The sequence below is a fragment of the Kogia breviceps genome, chromosome 2 (assembly GCF_026419965.1).
Source record: "Kogia breviceps isolate mKogBre1 chromosome 2, mKogBre1 haplotype 1, whole genome shotgun sequence".
Lineage (NCBI taxonomy): Eukaryota > Metazoa > Chordata > Mammalia > Artiodactyla > Physeteridae > Kogia > Kogia breviceps.
In genome coordinates, this window is record NC_081311.1 from 78143736 (window position 1) to 78161581 (window position 17846).

The 17846-nt window shown below is 39.1% G+C and overlaps 1 protein-coding gene across 7 annotated transcripts in view; it reads right to left on the reverse strand.

Moving 5' to 3' along the window:
- RYR2 (ryanodine receptor 2) overlaps positions 1-17846 on the reverse strand; it is a 746950-nt gene that overhangs the window by 208164 nt on the left and 520940 nt on the right. For all 7 annotated transcript variants that reach the window (XM_067025663.1, XM_067025662.1, XM_067025661.1 and 4 more), the window contains 5 exons: positions 14946-15750; positions 12079-12279; positions 6678-6783; positions 5114-5257; positions 2910-3183 (listed from right to left, as the gene is read on the reverse strand). In XM_067025663.1, coding sequence (XP_066881764.1) covers positions 2910-3183; positions 5114-5257; positions 6678-6783; positions 12079-12279; positions 14946-15750 — 1530 coding nt within the window. The remainder of the gene's footprint in view (positions 1-2909; positions 3184-5113; positions 5258-6677; positions 6784-12078; positions 12280-14945; positions 15751-17846) is intronic.

Below are 17846 nucleotides of genomic sequence, written 5' to 3' on the forward strand. Positions count from 1 at the left end.
CAATTTAATGCAAGGACAAATAAGGTAAAGAAAGACATCCTTTCCTTCACAACAGATAGCAGCATATTTATCAAGAGAACCTTCAACTCTCAAACCACAGATGTAATCATGAGATCTGTTCTCCTTTTAATTCAAATCCTTTTGCATGACCTAACTTTGGAAGGTATCTACTTGAAAAATCTCATTTGCCTTTAGTTCTAGGTAAATTAAATGGATTTTTAATTCTATCACCAGTAGGCAGGTTGCCACTTATTAAATGTGTCATTTTAGGATCTTTCTAATACCACAAAAAAGTAACATTTTATCTTGTTTCATAATCATTTTGAGTTTTATCCCTAGTGAGTGATTTACATGTTAATAGTGCACCTTACTTGTTACATGGTCATTTAAGAAAGAAAGTGCTCTCCATTTCCTGGAAGGCTTTCTTTCTCATTTAATTAAGATCACTTCTCAGGAGAGGCCCCCTCAGGTTAGATTTAAGTACTAATATTCCCCAAAAAAGGCTCATGCACAGACAATTATAAATAAAGAACATAACATTAGCTTGTGTTGTTTAGGTTTTTCTGTTTTCCCTCTTTGTCCCACTGGTACACTGATTTTTAGTGTGCAATCATTATAATGATTTTTGGAATATAACCTCCCCGTTTTATGATTTCAAACACTTAATAGTCCCACAGGAAATACATAGTATCGTGTTCTGAATTTAAAATGTACATAAATATCACATAATCTGAGTCTTTCCATACTTTCGTTTCCCCTCAGGATTATTTTTCTAGCCAAAGAAAACATCGGTTATTTTATTTCCTTAGTTGTTTTTTCAAAGAGCCAATGCTGCGTTTTTTTAATCGCTTTTATTATTTGTGTTTTACTTTACCTATGTCACTAGTTATCATTATCTCCTCTTTTATCTGTTATTTATAGAACCAGATTAGCTGTTTTTGGTTGGGGGTGCTAAATATTTTGTCTTTTACATCACTTTTCAACATTCTACATTCCAGATTTTTATATCCTTACATTTAGGTAGTTTCTCTTATGAATATCATACAGCTTAATTTAAGCTTTTATGTTTCTCTGGTATTTTAATTCTCTCATATTTTCTTATCCCCAAATCATGCAAGCTTGTTAATGATTGCTTAGATATATGCATATATGCTCCAGTAATATACTCTCTGAAATTGATTACCTTCCATTCTTCTGAATTCCATTTTCTTTTCCAGAATATACAGCCTTTAGAAGGCCTTTCAATAAGGAACTTTAAGTAAACATTCTGAAATATCTTTGTTTTGCCCTCACTCTTGAATATGGAATATAAACTCCAATATCCAAATCCTCATGAAGCACAAGCTCATGATGGTGAAATCTTAGTTGCGTAACACATTGTAAATTGATGGCTATTTTCTGTTGGAACTTTGTGATATTTCGTTGAGTTAGTTATGATCTCTAGTTTTACAACTGAGAATTCTAAATATTGTTTCTTTTCAAGTGTCCTGGCTTTTTCTATTTGCTTTCAAAATATTCTATTTATCACTGGTTTTATGCTGTTTCACTACAGTCTATCCAGCTGTGGATGTGGAACGATTTGTACTCTAGGAATCTGTGAATTCATATTTTTCATCAATTCTGAAGAACTCAAGCCAATAGCTCTTCAAAGTTCCCATTCTATATATAGCTCATCTATTCTGCCTTTTCTATAACTCCTATTTAGCATATGCTGGACCTCCTTATACTATCCCCTATGTCTCTTAACTTCTCTTTCAGTGTTGCATTACTAATTTCCTCAGATCTATGATTCAATTTATTAATTCTCTTCAGCTTTATTTATCTATACTTTTCATTTCTAGAACTTCTATTTGGATATTTTTCAAATTTTCATGGACCTTTTGTGTGTCTTATTTTTGGAGATTTTATTTATTCTTTCCTATTTTTAAACATTTTAAATACAGTAACTTTACGTTCTCTTTCTGGCATTCTATGATCTGAAATTCTTGGGGGAGGTGTTGTAACTCCACTCTACTGTATCTGCAGACCCTTACCTATGGTGGATTATTTCCTTGGGTGTTTTGCAAGTTTTGATTGTGGGCTAATCTTTAGTAGTATGTAGGTTTTTCCTGCAAGAATTAACAGTCAATTGAGTTGAGAAAGCATACCTTCGGGCCAAATTATATGTTAATTCCTCAGCTTGGGGATCCTTAGACTACATATGAGGTATAAATGTTAACCCTATTTAAGACTAGTATATACAAACTATTATATATAGAATGGATAAACAACAAGGTTCTATTGTATGTCACGGGAAACTATATTCAATATCCTGTAATAAACCACAAGGGAAAGGAATATGAAAAAGAATATATATATATATATATATATATATATATAATTGAATCACTTTGCTGTGCACCAAAAACTAACACAACTTGCAAATCAACTATAACTCAATAAAAAAATGTTAACCCTGAAATCCACATAAAGTACAACCTATGTTGTTGAATTCTAAGAACAGTTGTTTTATCCCCCATTCTTTGCTCAAGGCCCAACAGGCATAGGCAAACTTCCTTGTTATTTCCTGCTCGTGATTGTTTGTCCCCCTGTGGATTTTACTGTGTTTTTATTAATTTTTTTTATATGTGATTGTACATTACTGAGAAATTAATAAAAATAAAATCTAAGATATTTGTTGTATATCATAGCCACCTTAGCATGTAGTTGTAAAATTAGTCATGTTTTGTTACTGAGCAATTTTCCTATTTAGCTTTAAAACATAATCTCTAGAAAAATGACAATCTAATTTAATGATCACAAAATCTAGACAGTGTATTTATACTAATGCACCTACTGTACTACTATTGGGATAAACAACTAGAAAGAAGACATTTATAAGACAAAGGTTGTAATAGTAAATAACTCACCCTAATCCACGAATCATAAGTTTCTCTTCTTCTTTGCCCATTCTCACACTCAGCAGAGAACGAATTTGACCAAGAGACGCCAGCAGGTTGATGGTATCCTCCACAGAAATACCATTTATAGTGTAGGTCTTTGGCAGAGCCCGGACAAGACCCCCAATGCCATCATACTGTCGATGGAGCAACACGAACATGGCCCTCACCAACTCAGGGTCTTCAATAACAGACTCTTGAGCCCATCGGACCATGGTCTCCGAAATCAACTGCTGAAGAGTGGCTGCAAAGTAATTATGGATACTTCTTAAAAAAGGAGAATAATAAGACACATTAGACGGGCATTTCAAATGCATATCTCAGATAAGCCAAACTGGTATCAATATTTATGCCAGAATTTCAAAAATATATTTTTTGAAAAATATAAACTTCATTTAAATATTCTTCAATGTCAATATGTCAATACTGATGAGTTACAGACATGCAAGGATAAAAATACACAATATTTTCTTTAAAAACTATTCTTAAAACTAAGCCATTGGGGCTTCCCTGGTGGCGCAGTGGTCGAGTGTCCGCCTGCCAATGCAGGGGACGCGGGTTCGTGCCCCGGTCCGGGAGGATCCCACATGCCGCGGAGTGGCTGGGCCCGTGAGCCATGGCCGCTGAGCCTGCGCGTCCAGAGCCTGTGCTCCGCAGCGGGAGAGGCCACAACAGTGAGAGGCCCGCGTACCGCAAAAACAAAAAAACTAAAGCATTTAAGCTGTTTCAAAATTGTAGCCACTTTTTCAAATCTACTATTGGCAATCCATAGGGCAATCAATGAGTGGTCCTATTACTTTTAGTTTTATTTTCTTTGTTCCATTCTTTTCCTTCCAGAAGATCTGACATCATATATCCTTATACAGGTTAACCATGGACATTTAAGGAGCTTTCTTTTTATCCAACTGTCTCCTCATTTGAGTCCTTTGTAGTATCAACCTCATGACATTATATTTCTACTTCAATTTGTATCCCTAAATGTCACTTAAAATGTCTTCAAAAGGACTTGATTGTGAAACTGCATTAAGTTGAAAAGTTACCCCATACATAGAAGATGACTTGCAACGTGACAAGCAATATAGCACACTTAAAAGCAATAGAACTTCCAAACCTCTTAAAATATATAGTGAAATTACCAAAGCTAAGTAGGGTTGATGTGACTAATTCATACATAGGTAGTTAGCTCCTATCATCAGTACACTGTCTGATTTCCAAAAGAAGCTGTTTAACCTGTTTTAATCTATACCATACTAAAAAAAAAAAAAAAAAACTACCAATTTTAGCCAAATACAAAATTTAGATAATATGCCAGTATACTTCCACGTGTCTCAAAACCATGTTGTCAGTTTTAATAGGTCAAAATTGATAATAATAAAAAGTGATTCATAAGAAACTTTGAACTCTGATTTTGAAGAAGACCTAGCTCAAATTTGGTTGTGATGCTGAAGAATAAATTTAGAAGTAACTGTATGGATAAAAGATTTCCCTTGTAAGTTAGTGTGAAAAAAAACCACAAAAATTTCATGAGTTTTTTTTTTCTTTCCATAAAAGCCATTAATAAACCAACACCGCATCTTAAATGAATGGAGTCTCAGCAGTGAGACAGTAAGTCAGCGGATCTCACAGACCTACTTCATGAAACCCTTTTGGATGAGTGTGCAGTGTCTCGAAGACCGATTGCCTCAGTGTGCTTATTTGGTTTCACAGAGTATCAGCTGTGACTTTTCAGTTAAATATTATATGGATGAATCAGAAATGCATAAGACTTTAGAAAATATTTCAGAACCAAAATACAGTTACAGACAATATCTATTTAAACTTTAAGAAAAGGTTTAACTTGATGCAAGAATATTTGAAAGTCAATAGCATAATATTTAGATATGAAGGCTAAATTACCTGCTTTATACTTTCTCTTGATAAAGGCTGATCCAATCCCTAAATGTTTAGTTCTCTACCGAGCCCATCCATCCTTTCAAAGCTGCCATCTCTCAATCTGTTCCTACAAATATGGCCTGATGCTGCTGTCTACTTCTGCCAGCTACAGGCATCTACTTAAGAATCTGATTTTTGGAAGCTGCAAACTCAATGTTCTCACTGGTTCATCTAGTATAATATTTAAGTGATGAGTAAATGCCGTAGTTGAGTCATTTTGGCAGTGCCCTTTCATAACTTACACGACTTCTTGGAGTCACTCTCAATGGGCTTTTCAGCTTGCTTCTTCTTTAGGTACGTCACCTTTTCTACCAAGGACAGCAGGCGTCCTCTAATTGTTAAATCACTGTTTCCATCCAGAGACCCATCTTCATCCAGCTCAATTCCTAGTAGGAAGAAAACAAAGAAGAAAAGAAAAAATAATATTAAAAAAACATTTAGGATAAATAATTCTCAGGTTTTGCAAGTTTTTCCATCATAGCTTAAAGCAATGCTGCCATGTCTAAAACAACTAATGACACTGAGTTAAGCCATCTTGCCCACTAGCAACTCATAGGTAAGAGTCACTCATTGCTCTCTCTTCCTTCTTTCTCTTTTTCCCCTGTTCTTGTGATTATCAGAGCTATCAGCAGCCAGTACAAAATGTAAAACCAAGCAGAGAGGGAAAAGACTCTCTTAGGAGTCAAAATCAATTGTGCTACTTGGGCTAAACCTCAGGCATCTCTTGACCTTCGGCACTGTTTAGACCTATGGTTCTGCCTTGCCTAAAATCCTCCCTAGTCTTTTATCCTCCTTACTTCCTTCCAAAAATATCAGTGATATGATATTTTAATAAGTCGAGAGACAGAGAGAGCAGATATCATTAGATATCCTAAACTAAGGAATACTTTATGTCTGAAGCAATAATTCTACCATTTTAGAGCATTCCTTTATTTATAGTATATATATAAATGTGTGTGTTTGTGTGTGTGTGTGTGTGTATTTATAGGATAATCTTCTGGCAGTCATTCAGTGGTTTTTCATTCATAAGTTGAATTAATATACCTTTACTCTCTTCATTAAAATAAAACGAAAATAATATCACTGGCGCTATATATATATATATATATATATATATATATATATACCACTTAAGAAATGGCTAATTCATTTTCTTTCACTGAGACGCAGATGCAGACTTATCCACACCACCGCATAAAGGGAGAAAGAACCACACATTCAGAACATCCAATCAATTGCATTTTAAAAGTTCTTAGAATAAAAATAAGGGAGAATCCCCTTAATAGATTGGGCTACTGACATATAATTTAATGCAGGGGTTCCTTAGGTATTAATTAATTTCAAAAGATATGTGCCAGGTTTCCTAGGCCGGTTCTAAAAAGTGGCCCCTCAACCAGTTTAAATACAACTGTTTGTGATCAAATTTCTTTAGACTAAATTAACTTAACACTCCCCTCTCTGCCAAAAGCACCTGGTTACATGTCCCCATTCCCCAGGCCACAGGGGAGGGAAGGAGGGAAAATAGAGAAAGAATTTTGGAAAATAGAGAAAGGAAATAGAGAAAGAATTAAGACCAAGCAGGCATTAAGGCCTGCTTGGTCTTAATGCCTTTCTGATCTCTGTACCCCTCATGACTTCCCACATGGGGGTTAGTTAACCATTTTGCCATAACAAATATTCTTATATGAACTCCTAACAGGCATCGTGTACGTTTTTGAACGTATTTACATACATACTTACTTTTGTACCAGTATATGTGTACTAAAATATACATTTAATAAGAGTTGTAGGTCAAGAAGACCTTACCACAATGTGTCATCAAATCTTCATGAAAATCCAAGAGTTGGTCTTGGATTTCCTCAGGACATGGACATTCGCTTTTGTCATCCTTAAAATTGAGAAGCATATTGATCTGAAAGTTTGGAAAAACAAAAGAGGAAGAACTAGAGTAAAAGAAAAGTGAGTTCAGGAATGGCACAGCAAAGAAGATCATAAAAACCAAAGATGTTCAAAATCTGTTTTTCAGTATTCATAGATAGTTGCCCAACAGATGAAAAATCATTATCTATCGTTCAATCCAACAAACACCACAAATAAATCATTCAAATGTTAGCATGCTGAAAAACAGTCATGTCTTTTGCTTTCTCTTTCTCAATTCCACAATGTTAGACCTTTGTATACTTCGTGTTCTTCAACCAATTAAGATCTAAATGTTGGTTTTTAAAATTTTGTATTATGCTTCTCCTAAATTTTATTTTTTTTCTAGTTAATTTCCATGCTTTATTGAATATTTTCAAGAACTGATTTTAGAAGGCTACAGTAAAGAAGAAGGAAAACCAAACATAATTGAAGAGTAATATATGGATAACTATGCTTTTTTCTAACATTAATGGTTCAATTAAACTAACTGCAAGAAACCTTCTTCTATTTGTTTTAGTTTTAGATACAACAGTATCAAATTCATAAATGAAGAATAGTATTAAATTCATAAATGAAGAAAAGTCTGTTCCATAATTTTCCTTTAGGAAACAACTGTAAGTTTTCTTTTTAGAGCTTCGTATTTGAATTTTTTGTTAAACTATTATTTTGAGAAAACTGTAGATTCACATGCTATTGTAAGAAATAATACAGAGATCCTGTGTACCCTTTACCCTGTTACCCCCTATGGTGACATCTTTCAAAACAGTAGTACAGAATCACAACCAGGATACTGACACTGATAGAGTCAAATGAGAGAACAATTCCATCATTTCAGGATCCCTCCTGTTACCCTTTTATAACCACACCCACTTCCATCTGGCTTGCTCTTCATCCCTAATTCCTGTCAACCACTAATCTGTTCTCCATTTCTATACTATTGGCATTTCAAGAACGTTATATAAACAGAGTCATACAGTATGCATATATGTATTCCCATATGATCCTTTTGACAACCGTAGGGTCTGTAGTAATATCTTATTTCATTCCTGATTTGATAATTTGTATCTTCTCTTTCTTCCTTTGTCAGTCTCTCTAGAGTTTTACTGACTTTACAAATATTTTTAAATAACCAGCTTTTGGATTCACTGATTTTTGTAACTGTCCTGTTTTCAGTTTGCATTCATTTCTCATCTGTTCTGTATTACTTGTTTGGGGTTTATGTTGCTCTTTTTCTAAATTCTTGTGATGGCAATTTAGATTATTGTTTTGAGTGTTTTTCTCTTTTTAAATGTTAAGTATTTAATGCAATAAATTTCCCTCTCGCACACTTTTGGCTGCTTCCACAAATTTTGATAAGTGATATTTTCATTTCTTTCAGTTCAATGTAGTTTTTAATTTCTCTTGAGACTTGATTTTCAAACTATGGATTATTTAGAAGTGTGTTGTTTAGTTTCCAAGTGTTTAGAGATTTGCCTGTTACCTTTCTGTTACTGATTTCTAATTTGACTCCACTGTGGTCAAAAAAACATTCTGTATAAAAAAATTCAATTCTTTTACATTTGTTGAGGTTGTTTCATGGCTATCTTTGCAAATGTTTCATGGGCACTTGAAAAAAAATGTGTGTTCTGTTATTGGGTGGAGTGTTCCACAAATTTCCAAAAATCCTGCTAGTTGATGACAGTGTTGTATTCTACATTCTTACTGATTTTCCATCTAGCTTTTCCTTCAAATATTGAGTGAGGGGTGGTGAAGTCTCCAACTATAATTGTGTATTTGTCTATTTCTCCTTTCAGTTCTATCTGTGTTGACTTCACATATTTTGCAGTTCTTTTCTTTAGTGCATACATTTGTCTTCCCGGTGGATTGATCTTTTATCCTTTTGTAATGTTCCTGTCGGTCTATGATAATTTTCTTTGCTCTTACCTTCTTTTTTTTTTTTTTTTTTTTTGTGGTACGCGGGCCTCTCACTGTTGTGACCTCTCCCGTTGCGGAGCACAGGCTCTGGACACGCAGGCTCAGCGGCCACAGCTCACGGGCCCAGCAGCTCCGCGGCATGTGGGATCTTCCCGGACCGGGGCATGAACCCACGTCCCCTGCATCGGCAGGCAGATTCTCAACCACTGCACCACCAGGGAAGCCCTCTTACCTTCTTTCGATTAATTTTTCATGACATATCTTTTTTCATCCTTTTACCTTAAACATATCTATATTATTATATTTTAAGTGAGTTTCTTGTAGACAGCATATAATTAGGCCAAGTTTTAAAAATTCACTCTGTCAATCTCTGTCTTTTACTTGGTATATTTAGATTATTTATATTCATGAATTTACTGATATGTTTCTGTTTGTTCTCTTGATTTATTTTTCCCAACATGCTTTGAGTTCCTTGAACTATTTTTAGGATCCCATTTTGAATTATCCATGGTATTTTTTAGTGTATCTCTTTGCACAGCACTTTTAGTGGTTGCACTGGATATTATATTAATATATACATAATTTATCTCAGTCTACTGGTATCAATACTTTACCAGTTTAAATGAAGTATAGAAACCTTATCTTCCTTTATGCCCCTTATTCTCTCCACTGAAAAGATAATTGCCTTAGATATTTCTTATGCATACATTTAGAACACATCTGACAGTTACCATTTTTGCTTTGTCCATCAAACATAATTTAGAAGACTCAGGAGGAGAAGGAAATTGTATTTACCCTTAGCACCTTGTGTTGTTTTGTCTTCCTTCCTGATTTTTCACATTTTCTTCTTTCATCATTTCCCTTCTGTTTAAAGAAGGCATTCTTTCAGAGTAATGAAATTCTGGTAGTTTCCCTTCATTTGAGAAAGTCTTGATTTCACCTTCGTTCCTGAAGGATATTTTCACTGCATATAGAATTCTGGTTGACAGATCTTTGCTTTCGGCACTTGAAAAAAGTTGTGCCACTTCCTTCTGTCCTCCATATTTTCTGATGAGAAATCCATTGTCATTTGAATTGTCTTTCCCCTGTAAGTGTCATTTGTTTCTCAGGGCTTTCAAGGTTTTTCTTAGTCAAACTTCTGAAAACTAAAGACAATGATATGTCTTGGTTTAGACTGGGGGGTATCTCATTTGGGATTTACTCAGTTTCTTGAATCTCTTTGTACCTTTTGCCAAATTTGAAAAGTTTTCAACCATTATTTTTTCAAGAATTTTTTCAGTTCACTCTCTTTCTCTTATCCCTCTGGAAATCTAATGCCACAAATGTGAGACCTTTTGCTATATTTGCACTCGTCCCTGAAGCTCTATTTTTTTTTTTTTTTTCACTCTATCTTCTGGTTTTTCAGGCTAGGTAATTTCTATTGTTCTCCCTTCAGTTCAATGATTCTTTTCTCTTTTTCCTTCATTCTGCTGTTAAGTCCATCCATTGAAGGTTTCTAAAAATTCAGATACTGTATTTTTCAGCTCTAAATTTTCCATTTGTCTCTTCTTTGTATCTTCTATTTTTTTCTTTTTGGCTGCAACCTTCTTTTTTTAGTTTTGTCATCTCGGAGTTTGTATCTATTGATTGACATTTTTCATTCAAGTTTTTGCTGGTTCTTGGTGTGATGAGTGATTTGTAATTGAAACCTGGACACTTCTAGTATTATGTTATGAGACCTTGGTTCTTATTTTAACTTCTGGCTTCTTCTGACACTATCCAGCAGGAGAAGGGCTGGGGCGCCTCATTACTGCCAGGTGGAGTGGAAAGTTCATTTCTCCACTTGACCTCCGTGAAGGAGAGAGGAGACCTTGTTTCTGCTGTGTGAGGCTGGGAGATCCAGGTCCCCAATGGACCTGAACTCACACAACCCTGGCTGGAAAGGATAAGAGTGCCTTGGTATATCTCTCTTCCTGGCCTCTACTGACACTCAGGAAGGGGTAGGTCTCATTACCACTCAGCGGGGATGAAGTCCCAGCTCCCCACAGTCCCAGCTGGAGCACCTGTGTACAGTCTGGTGAGAGTGGAAGTCTAAGCTCTCCACTCACTGTCTGCTGGTTTGGCTAGGGGTAGGGCACAGGGTTTACTGTGGTGTTTGGCTGGAGTAGCATGGTCATTACCTAAAAGTTTTCTGTCTTGCTAGAACAAACAGACAGTTTTTCTGGTCCTTTGGCTAGACAGAGAAGGCACTTGTTGGGGCTTTTCTTGTCTATGCCCGCTGCTGTTTCTCCGTTGCCGGCTTCTTTAGCTCCAAGTCTGGGATAGGTGAGGCAAAAAGAAAACCCAAGGAACTCACCACCATGTCATTCCTCAGCTCCCAACTTCTGTAGCCACTCTTCCTTCTATCTTTCAGAGTCTTCTTATGTTGTCTTTTATGTAATGTCCAGGGTTACAGTTGTACTTAGAAGGAAGAATAGGGAAAGGCACATGTACTCCATCTTTCCAGAAGCACAAGTCTCCCAATAGTAGTTTAACAAATGGAATTACTCTGGGAGAGGTTGGACTTGTTCTCTGCCTCAGTAAATGTTGTTTACAGCAATAAACAAGATTCCATGTCCCTTCCCTCAAAGAAATTACATTCTGGTGAGAAAAAGATAAATTCTGCAATTAGTCCGTAAACACTTTCATTCAGAGGTATCTTGGACATAGAGGGAAATAGCAAGGTAAGGTATTGAAGATGCGATCTGTCAGTTATACCTTATGACCACCATAGCTACATTTTGGTAATATCTCACACTCTGAGACCCATCCTGAGGTGGATGCCAGAAAATGCACAATCCTAGACTAGCTCCTTCTTGGGTTTAGGCATAGGCTTTTGGTTTTGCTGCACCCAAGGGAGACCTGGGTTTGGAGCTGAGCAACCAGAGCAAGAACCACAAAGAGGTGGTCACTGTTCCTGCAAGACTGGTGGCAGTGACACGGGTTCCTCTAGGAGACACAAAATGAAAAGTATTAAGTCCTAGGAGTCAAGGGTGCCGATTAGCTGGGGCGGTGCGGTGCCAGCCAGTGAAGACCCACCTGTGCTTGGACAGTATTCCTATTTGAAGAACTTCAGAATCTGGCACAGTGGTTTCCATAGAGTCCAAAATACACCTGATCCCTTTTAGTAAGTCTCTCACCTGTTTAAACTAACAGATACTTAGATAATTTTGGTGAGACCAAATAAGTAGGCAATTTTGGTGAGACCTATGAACACTGACTAAACGAACGCAGCCAGTTTAAAGAGAACAGGAGAAAAATACACTCGCAACTTCTGGTATCATTTTGCAACGTGTGGAGCCTGAATGAACTAAAACCCAAAGTAAAAGGAAGACCTTTCAGTGCACTCTTATACCTGCTCTTGAGGCGGTGATCTGAATTCCTTTGTTTTCCTGGCTGTGAGTGCAGCCGACATGTTTAAGGCCTGCATAACTTCATTATAGCGGAATCGTTGATTGTCTTGGAGCTTGGCTACAAAGTCATCTGAAAAGGCCACAATGGCTTCTATTCGGTGCCGGACCTGGCAGTCACAGAGGTACTGAAGTAGCAGGCACATCTAAAGAGACGATTAAAGAGACACCGAATTTAATTTCTGCAACTTAGTTAATGTATATCAAATCAAAATTTGTGGCAGACACGTTTAGTTGTCAACTCTTCTCCTTTATTAACAGAATCCTGATTTTATGTAGACAGCAATGTGCTCGGGCCCAGGGGATGAAACATAATTAGTCTAAACCCAAATGGCAAATACCCTCTGATGCCCCTCTGATGAACACTTACTGTCCCAGCCTCGTCTGCAGCTAGAGGCAAATGAGATAATGAAGAGAAGTTTGCAAGGGGTCACCTGGGAAAGATTTTTCACCAGTAATAACAGGCTAGAATATCCTCTTTCCAAAAACTGGCTAATGACATGATCACTGGAGGAAGAAGGAGGTGACACCCTTTAGGATAAAAACCATAAACTGAGGATTTGCAGGAAGACAGTCAGGTCTGGGTTCCTGATGACACCACTGAGCTACTGCACTCATTCCAGAACCGTCTACCTCCAGACTCTAAGTTAACTAAGCGGTTTCATTGCTTATCCATTAAATGGTCAGCTGGGTATTCTTTTACCAGAAGCCCAAAGGATTTTTTAACTGATACGGTGCATCAGCAGAAACATGCCTGCCAGAGAATGTTCTGCCCAAGTTTAGAGAAACATTTAAATACACTTTATACCAATTGTGATATAAATACAGAGCAGTGTTAAAGAGGGCTTTAAAAACCCTGTCTATCACCATCCACAACACGGCCATTTCTGTCAATGCCAGTTCTGAGACAGCCCTAGTGTCTATGTCCCTCTCTCCATCCGCTTTGGCTTTGTCCCACCCCAGGGTAAGGACTGTCCCCCCCGGGTCTGAACCAGCATGACAGCGTCCTACTAAGTGGGCTTTGGATGACCACCCTCTCTTACTCCACTCACAGAGAGCTCTACTGAGATTTTCAGAATAAAATTATCCTGTGAAAATTCTTCAGAGGTTTTAGTTGAAATTAGAATAAAATTCAAATCCACCGTATGGCTGGTTTTAGCAAACAGCCAGACTCTGTATGAACTGCCTTCTGCCTATTATCTCACCCTCCCTCCCCGCAGACGCTGGTCTGGTCTCTTCCGGAGTCAGAGCCCTTGTCATGCTCAGGGCTCCATGTGAAAAGCTCCTAGAACACTCTTCCCCTCCTCCTTCTTCACAAGTACTGAGCTCCCGCTCCTCAATTTCTGACCTCAGCTAAAAGGTCACCCTTTCAGAAAGGCCTTCCCTCACCTTGCAGCATTCCAGTGGAAATTTTCCTTCTTCTAGAAATCCATTCTTTTCCTTCTGAGCATTTAATGCGATGAACAATAAGATATTCTAACAGAAATACATATAAATAAGTGTATATTTCCCCCAGAGACAGTGAGCTTCCTTCACCCAGCACCCAGTGCCTGGCTCAGAGGAAGACCTCGATCAAGGCTGACTAAGGAAGGAAGAGCAAAAAAAAAGGGCATCAAGGATGCAAACAACAAACTGATGCTAATGGACCAAACAGGCGTTAGGAAAGGGTCCTTGGGACACATCTGGATGAGCACAAAGACAGGAAAGGTCTTGGATTCTTTAGAAACACAGGCAGGAAGTAAAATCTTGCGTGTGAGAATGTATGCACCTACTGGTGAGCAAGCGTCCTAAGGTTGGAAGGGTAGAGGTGGGGTTGGAAACAGGGGCTGAAAGCCTTGCATTTCAGGCATTCCAACAAAATGTCAGTGAAATGCATCCACGGAAGCAAGGAGACGCAAGGAAACTGCTAATGAATTAAGAGGGAAAAGTGAAATAGGGAAGAACAAATTTGACTCCATACCGGATTTGTTTCTTTTACTTTAACCTTTATATTCTATTGCTTTTGCTACAAGTTGATCACTAAAGGTATGTTGCTTCAAGTACACATAAAGGTCCGTCTCCAGGGACCCTGCCTCCCATGCCTGAATGTTAAGCTAAAATACCTTTGTTTAAGCTCACAGGAAACATCCTGACCAGGCCCCCCTGGGAATGGCTGCAGGAAGAAGAAATTAACACATCCCCTCCTGAATCTGGCCAGAACCAGGAAATATCTGCTATAACTTCTTGCCCCTTTTTTTTTTTAAAAACTTTACTTCCACACCTCTCCCTCTTTGCTCTGTAAAAGAAACCAGCATCCCAACCCAGGCAAGTCGGTTCTTTGGGACACCAGTCCCCCATCTTCTCGGTCTGCTGGCTTTCTGAATAAAGTCACTATTCCTTGCCCCAATACCTCGTCTCTCGATTTACTGGACAGTGTGGCGAGCTATATGAGCTTGGAGTCGGTAACACTGGAAGGACAAAAACCCACCTCCTATGCTCCTTTCAGATAGACATACACACACACATACACACAGAGAAACAGCGACATGCCACACACACACGTGTATGACAGGAAGACACGTACCTGACCAAGGAAACCACCTTGACAAAAACACAAAAAAATTTGTCAACTGACTCAGTTGGAAAATACATGAACTTCATTCCAAATGCAAGAAAATTAGATGGGCATGTCCCCAGGCATAACAGGAAGTTGGTTAATTTTATGAAGAACTATCTTTACCCAGGAATACAAATACACACACAGAGAGGAAAAAGAAACAAAGGTCAGTATTAATATGTTGTGAAATTCACTGCAATCTTTTTGTCTGATTACCTGCAATTTAACTGGTTCGGGCAGTTTCATTTGGAGCAGGCCTTCCTTGGACCTCTTACCCCCTTTGTTTTCTTCCTCAGCGGCTCCTTCCCGCTTGGAGTCTTCTGCGCAGGGCTCCTTCTCTGGAGACTCGCCCTCCTCCTCAGGACCGGCAGCTTCCTTGAACACGCTGGGCTCAATCAACTGCAAGATGTGTTTCAAGTCCTCGTTGTGGAAGATGCCCATGATAAGCAGGGTATAGAACAGCTTGATGAGGGGGACGAAGAGGAACTCAGTGGTCCCCCCGACGGGGTCCCGGGCGTGAAGGCTGCCCTCTTTCACGGCCTCTGTCAGCATCTGTATGGTCTTGGCCTTCAGGATGTCCAGCGGGAACTCAGGGCTGTACTGGTAACCCTCGTTATTAATGCTGACAAAACTCGGGGAGGAAAACTGCATCCGCGGCCTGAGGGAGGTGCTGAGGCCAATGCCCGGGAGGCCGTGCTTTTTGTTCTCATCGGGGAAGAGGGTGATGCTCTTTGTCTCCTCCGTCATGGGGACGATGAACTCATTGTTCATCATGAGCCTGGCGGTGGCGTAGGAGCTGAGGTGGATGTCAATCAGCAGGTCGTAGTAGCCGGTGCGCAGCAAGCCGGGCATGTACTGGTTCTCGATGGCGTAGAGCAGCTGAGGTTCGTCCACGTGGCTGCACAAGGCGTGGGCCACCCGGTGATTCCCAAGCGCGCAGACGGCCGAATAGAGCCGGAGAGTATGGTAGTGGAACTTCAGCAGTTCTTCCTGCTCGGTCAGTTCCAGGATGTCCACGGATCTGGAGACAAGAGAAGTTAAAACACGGACACTGAAAACGATTCTCCATCAGAGGAGAAATCTACATACGTCGTGGATGTCACAAGTTATGGGAAGAGACACTTTTTAAAATTCGTTTTCTGTGACATGGTTGATGATAGCATAGATTTTAAAAAATCAGTTCTAGGTGTTTTTTAAGTTTTCTTCCAGATAGAATTTGATGTTGAAAATTTCCAGTCACTAGTGCTTGGAGCTTTACCTCATTGTTCATCCCCTCAGGATGCTGAACAACTCTTTTAGATATGTGGGTCTCTAGCTGACCCTTGGGACTCCTGTCCTTTCAGAATTTGAGCACTCTTCGAAAAATCCTGAATCTCCTTTTCCAATTTGGCCAACCTGCTTCAAGGAGCCAGAAAACTTAGCCTTAGGCTATGTTGCTTTGTCTCTGACTTTAGGATCAGCTCTGAGTGTAAGCAGTCAGTAGGTAAACAGAGGGATAATCCCTTTGACAGAATTTACCTACTTACATGTCCCTCAGGGACCCAAACGTATGCCAATGCCACCCTGTTTCCACCAGGTTATGTGCCACTCATGAAACAAACATTATTAGGGATATTTTCACACTCAGGAAAGTTTCTGTTGGGAATCTGAGTTTATATCAGATCATTTTGCTTCTACCACACATCATGACCTTTCAACGCAATTAAACCTTAAGCCTATGTCCAGAATGTACCTAAAGTCAAGTCATTCCTTTTAAAAGAAAACCTATTTTAAGAGCACATAATTCCTTTAGATGAGCTAATTTTTCTAAACTCTTTAAATTACATAGATTGTTCACGGGCAACACTATAGTATTAAAGGTAGAAACTTGACATATTGATCATCAAGGGAACCACTCATTCATCTTGCAATGTATCCTTGGCGAGACTGTAATATAAGCTTATCAGGACAGGGGCTATTATATACTGTGGTTATTAGTATTCATCCAGCACCTAGCCTAGCACACAATGGGTACTGAATAATTATTTGTGATTATTTATTGCTAAGCTTTGTCACTACCCTTAGATACCCTGTCATCTTGTCCACACCACCTATCCACTGTACCTGTGCTTTTCAGGTCACGGGCATTCTGCTAAAACCCACTGTGGCTGGATGGTGCAGACTTATTCCAGACCCCACCTTCTGACTCTCAGAGTCAGAAGATTCATGCATTATAAAATGCCTAGCAAATAATTACCCACCCTGTGTACCACCTAGACTCCCAGGAAACCGCACATCTGCTGGGCCCAGTTGCTAGCACCTAGTTCTTGGAAAGGTATAACTGAGTAAGCCCCCGCCACCTCAAGGTGTAGTGGAGGATTCCCATATCTTAACTGGGCTCTTCAGTCTCCCAAGAAGACTGTTACCCGTCCCTCAGCCTGGCTAATGGCCAAGATATATAAACCCATTTATTGTAGCAACAGAGAATATCTGTACTCTAGGTCCTTACTGAAGAACGCAATTCATTCTACTGCCTGATCAATCTCAAAATGTCAGTTTCTAGAAACAATATATAAGGACTCTACAATCTACATTGCTGCTGCCACTCCCAATTCACCCCCCATGATTCATTTTATGATGCCATGTTCTTTCCTATAAAGCACCCCTCCTCCCTGCCAGACCAGTTTTTTAAGGTAAGGGTCATGTCTGTTTTGCTCACTATTTTCTATCCAGTGCCAGGAACACAGTGGGAACTAATACATGTTTGTGGAATGAATGAATGAATGGGAGAAATCGGAAGGAGTTGTAGTCTACTTCTCATAACCTGACTTTGGTCAAGGCAAACCAAAGGATATACCTCAACTAATTTTATTTTTTTGTTTGTTTGTTTTTTTTTGCGGTATGCGGGCCTCTCACCGTTGTGGCCTCTCCCGTTGCGGAGCACAGGCTCCGGACGCGCAGGCCTAGCGGCCATGGCTCACGGGCCTAGTTGCTCCGCGGCATGTGGGATCTTCCCGGACCAGGGCACGAACCCGTGTCTCCTGCATCGGCAGGCGGATTCTCAACCACTGCGCCACCAGGGAAGCCCTACCTCAACTAATTTAGTCTGTCTTTCCAAACCAACCCATCGTAGCAATA